Consider the following 4867-nt stretch of genomic DNA (forward strand, 5'->3'; position numbering starts at 1 on the left):
TCAGTACCTTTTATTTTTTTATAAATCTATCACCGATAAGAAAATTCGATGTATTTTTATTAACTTGACAACCAAAATCGACAAAAAAAGAGAAAAACAAAGGTATTTTTTATCTTAATTAGGACATTAGTTAGATTAGGACATTTATTTGGGAGGAGGAAGACATCAAATTTTCTCATCGGGAGAAATTTGTAAAAAAAGTGAAAGGTGGTAAATTTATATGACATATTTTAAAAGACGCGATTAAAATAAAAAAAACGTTTAAAGGTAGTGATTTTATATAAAATTAACCTTTATAAAAATAGGTTATAAATATAAAATTTTAAAATAAAATAAAATACTAAAACTTAAAATTTTAAATTTTTTATCAATATAAAAGTCCAAGAAATTATTAATCTTTTCTATCCATATAGGAGTGAGTAAAAGATCGGCCAGATTAAATTAACTAATTTATTTCAGTTAACTTTTTTGATTAAGTCGGTTAGTTCTCTCGATTTGATTATATAAAAAAAATTTAGATTATGGTTAACAATTTTAAAACTACGGAAAACCAAATTATTCAATTTTTTTTGTTCATTTACTTATTTTTAAATTCATTTTTATTATTTGACCGAATTAATTAACTAAATTAAATGACTATAATTAGATAGGTTCACTTTTATATTTTTAATAATTTGAAAAATTTAACCGAACTGACCGTCATCCCACAGGTGGCCACGGTTCATAACCCGGCGGTTCCGAGTTACGGTTCAAGAAAAATGGAACCGGCCCGGAACCGTCTAAGTGACGGTTTCATGCCGATTCGAAACCGGACGGTTCCTATTCCGGGTTATAGGCGGTTCAAAAAAATTGAAAGTAAAATTAAAATTTAATTTTAAAAAAATATAATTTAAAAATAAAATAACACATGAAGATAATATTGCAAGAATGTAATGAAGTTAAATAAATTATTAATATTACGTTAAAAAAATTAACTATAACATACTGGCCCGGAAAATTTAAATAAAATAACCGCTGGTTTCGACCCAGAACCGCCGGTGCACGGTTCATATTTTTTTGGGCCTGTGTGCCCATGGTTCTAGGCGGATTTTAATCCGGTTTTAAGTTTGACCGATTCCGAGCCAGAATTTGACCGGACCGACTCATGGGCTGATCTGACCCATGGCTACCTCTACGTCACCCTATCAATCTTTATAAATAGGATGAAAGAGTAGTACAATACAAGAAGTAGGTAAATGAAAAGAGAAAATAACAAGAAAGCTTTCCATTCAAGTTTTCCAATTCTAAACACTTATTCAAGTATACAACATCAAGAATTCTCCGGTAGAATTCATTCCGTGAAATACAAGCTCAAACTTCTTTTAAATTCCGGTCAAGATTCTTGATTATATTATTGATCAAGAGATGACTATGAACAAGAAAGGTTCATGGAAATGCATAATCTTGAGCTGTTACAAGACTGAACCGGTCTCCTTGCCGGAATCTGATGAAAATCAGGCGTTAAAACCTACTTCTTTCCGGCGACGGTCGTTGTGGGAGTTGAGTAATCCTAGCTCACCACTCTGTGTTGAAGATCTCTCGAACTCGTTTGCCGGTCCGAAGTTGCATATTTTTACATTTTCAGAATCAAGAAACGTAACACAGAATTTCTCAAGGAGTAATTTGCTCGGAGAAGGTGGGTTCGGACCGGTGTATAAGGGGTTTGTCGATGATAAACTCCGGCCCGGATTGGTGGCTCAATCTGTAGCTGTGAAGTCTCTTGATTTGGATGGATTGCAAGGCCATAGAGAGTGGATGGTTAGTTTTGGTTTCTTGATAGTTATACACATTCAATTTTTGCTCAATTTCTTGCATGCTAATTAAAGAATTTTGATTGAGTATATTGCACGGAAATGAAAAATGCCCAAATAAAAACATTGAAATATAAAATGATGAAACTGTATTTTGTTCAAAAAAAACATTTCTTTTATAAATAGGAGTAATTGCATTAAAAGATTTTAGCTTTCATTTTAGTAGTTATTTAAGCATGATTTTTAAAACGTGAAATAAAATGATTAAATCTTCCAATTTCTGGCATTTTTGGCTAAAAATATTTTTTCCTTCAAGAAAAGACGTTGTTTTGGGAGTTTTAATGAATAAAACGTTATTGAATGATGTTTTTAGGCCGAAAAGAAAGATTGAATTTTATATTATGTTTTAAAAGTCATGCTTAAATCGCTACTGAATAACTTTTTTTATAAGAACATATTAGTTCCGGAGTTTTTATTTTGAAATGCAATATAAAATTCGACAAGTTTCGGTGAAACTCGGATGTTGATATTATTTTTGTTGCAGGCAGAAATAATATTTCTTGGGCAGCTGAGACATCCATATCTTGTTAAATTGATTGGATATTGTTGTGAAGATGATCAGAGACTATTAGTTTATGAATACATGCCAAGAGGAAGTTTAGAGAATCAGCTTTTTAGAAGTATGTTTTTTCTTCTCTAATTTAATTTGGTGTGACATTAATCTAAAATATGCTTTTTAGTTGAGATTTATTTAACTGGTTTTAATTTTGCAGGATATTCAGCTGCATTGCCATGGTCTGTCAGGATGAAAATTGCACTAGGTGCAGCTAAGGGTCTGGCATTTCTCCATCAAACTGATCCACCTGTGATCTATAGAGACTTCAAATCTTCAAATATCTTGTTGGACTCTGTAAGTTCATTTATGATTATATATATCATAATACATTTATCTGCACTACGTGTCTTTTTTATAAAATTACTTCTTTTAATTCGAGTCTAATGCCACTCTGTTTCGGTATTAAAATTTTAAGTGTCAATATTTATAAAGATAATCAGATCAAAAATAGAGTTTCAGCTCAATTTCCTAAAATGAAACTCAATCCACTTCAAATCGAGTTTTGAATTTTGAATTTTAGAGTCAACTCGTGCTCGATTACTCCTCATTCTGATGACCAATTGTTTCCATGTTTTGTCCTTCAGGATTACACTCCAAAACTATCAGATTTCGGATTGGCAAAGGATGGGCCTGATGGAGACGAAACACATATAACAACCCGAATCATGGGCACGCAAGGCTATGCTGCTCCAGAGTATGTCATGACAGGTAATTTTCTTGATCCAAATCTTTAATCTTGTCGAGTCTTGAAAAACCTAACCCGATTCAAAATCCGAATCCAGGTCACCTAACAACAATGAGCGACGTATACAGTTTCGGCGTAGTTCTACTAGAATTGTTAACCGGGAAACGTTCTATGGACGACACACGTCCTAGTCGAGAGCAGAGTCTCGTAGAATGGGTAAGACCGTCGTTGAAGGATCTAAACAAGCTTGACAGGATCATTGATCCGAGACTCGAAGGGCAATATTCGAGCAGCGGAGCTCAAAAGGCGGCTGCATTATGTTACAAATGTCTGAGTCATCAGCCAAAGGCTAGACCTACAATGAGTCATGTGGTAAACAATTTGGAGTCTCTTCAGGATTTTGATGATACATTTTCTGCGCCATTTGTTTACATTGTTCCTAATGAAAATGGAACCAAGAATTGCTTTGAAAGAAAAGAAGCTAGTGAAGAAATCGGAACGAATCACCGCCGTGGTTGGCGGCATCGGATCAAATTACCGCTGTCTCGAATGGCTTTTTCAGATTCTGATCTTTATCAGAATTTTGGAAATGGATATAACTCTCCAGGAAATTAATTAGATGGTATAGATGATAGAAATTTATACAAGTATATAAAAGCTGAAAATCATACATTTTATTTTGGTTAGGTAAATAAAATCATGAGCTATCAAGTGTTTTATGATTTCAATACAAATTTTTATTTTTTTTACGACTCCAATCACCGACTGGAAATACGATTTATCGGTGCTGAGTGGACACCGGAACTCATCTTACCATGCGTTTTGTTGTTGAGATCCGATGTTCTATATCAATGCTTGTGGGTCGAATTTTCAATTAGCTATTCGAGTTATATAAAATTAAAATTTATATTGAAATCGCAAAAACACACTATAATTTATGATTTTATTGGCCGTTAACCCTTTTATTTTTCTAGAATTATTCAAATGCCTTTTAAGTTTGTAACATTGATGCAAAACTGCATGTAATAGAGAATAGAGAGTTGAAACTCCTGCAAGGGAAATCATAGATAATAAAATTATAGCCAAAGAAAAGAAATTGGCAATTTTCTTAGCAAAGCAGAGTTCTCCTTTTATTTTATTTTATTTATTAGGTTTTGGTTCAGCAGAGGTGAAAATAGGATTAATTGTGTGAATTTGGTCCAAACTGAACCGAATCGCAGAGTTTTCAGAAAAAAATTAATCAAACCAAATTTCTTAAGATTTTTTTTTTTTCAACTGGACCAAACTAGTTGATTTTAGGTTCTGCTTGGTTATTTTGGTCCGGTTATAATATAACTTAATTAAAAAATTATCTCTACAACTGATTTTTTTAAAAATTTCAAACAAACCGGACCGAATTTATCAATTCGATTCGATTTTTTATTTTGGTTAGATTTTTGTACACCCGTACCTGGGACCACAAGATGAAGAATTTAATTAATTTTATAACCATGGATTGAACTAATTCATGCATGTTAAGTAAGAAATTAGAAGAACAGACAGGCAAGCTAATGAAAGAAATGATGTCAATTTTATACTTAAAGTTGAAATAGACAAGCACCTACTACTGTCTATCTTTCATAATCAAATGCCTAATTTCTTTTAAAGGATAAAAATAAAAGGAAACGATTTAATTAGATAAGGTTAATTAGTGAATGTTGCAAAATTTCAACAACTACTCACCAGCTCTAACTGTTTTATCTTTCCTTTTCTACCAAACCACTAAAAGTTGGAACA

General features: G+C 32.4%; 1 protein-coding gene across 1 annotated transcript; it reads left to right on the top strand.

Moving 5' to 3' along the window:
- The first annotated feature begins 1210 nt into the window (after positions 1 to 1210).
- On the top strand, positions 1211 to 4207 carry LOC126666619 (probable serine/threonine-protein kinase PBL12). The gene is made up of 5 exons (XM_050359442.2): positions 1211 to 1797; positions 2335 to 2470; positions 2564 to 2700; positions 2991 to 3114; positions 3189 to 4207. Exons 1-5 carry the CDS (start codon positions 1405 to 1407, stop codon positions 3704 to 3706), a joined length of 1308 nt encoding a protein of 435 aa, XP_050215399.1. The 5' UTR covers positions 1211 to 1404; the 3' UTR covers positions 3707 to 4207.
- The last annotated feature ends 660 nt before the right edge of the window (positions 4208 to 4867 follow it).

Source organism: Mercurialis annua, linkage group LG2 (assembly GCF_937616625.2).
Source record: "Mercurialis annua linkage group LG2, ddMerAnnu1.2, whole genome shotgun sequence".
NCBI classification, from domain to species: domain Eukaryota; kingdom Viridiplantae; phylum Streptophyta; class Magnoliopsida; order Malpighiales; family Euphorbiaceae; genus Mercurialis; species Mercurialis annua.

What these genes read in the sequence shown, in the direction of transcription:
- LOC126666619 (XM_050359442.2), top strand. Translation starts at nt 1,405, where the DNA reads ATGACTATGAACAAGAAAGGTTCATGGAAATGCATAATCTTGAGCTGT. An exon ending in AGAGAATCAGCTTTTTAGAA is followed by an intron (nt 2,471 to 2,563) that starts GTATGTTTTTTC and finishes TTAATTTTGCAG; the next exon opens with GATATTCAGCTGCATTGCCA. An exon ending in TCCAGAGTATGTCATGACAG is followed by an intron (nt 3,115 to 3,188) that starts GTAATTTTCTTG and finishes ATCCGAATCCAG; the next exon opens with GTCACCTAACAACAATGAGC.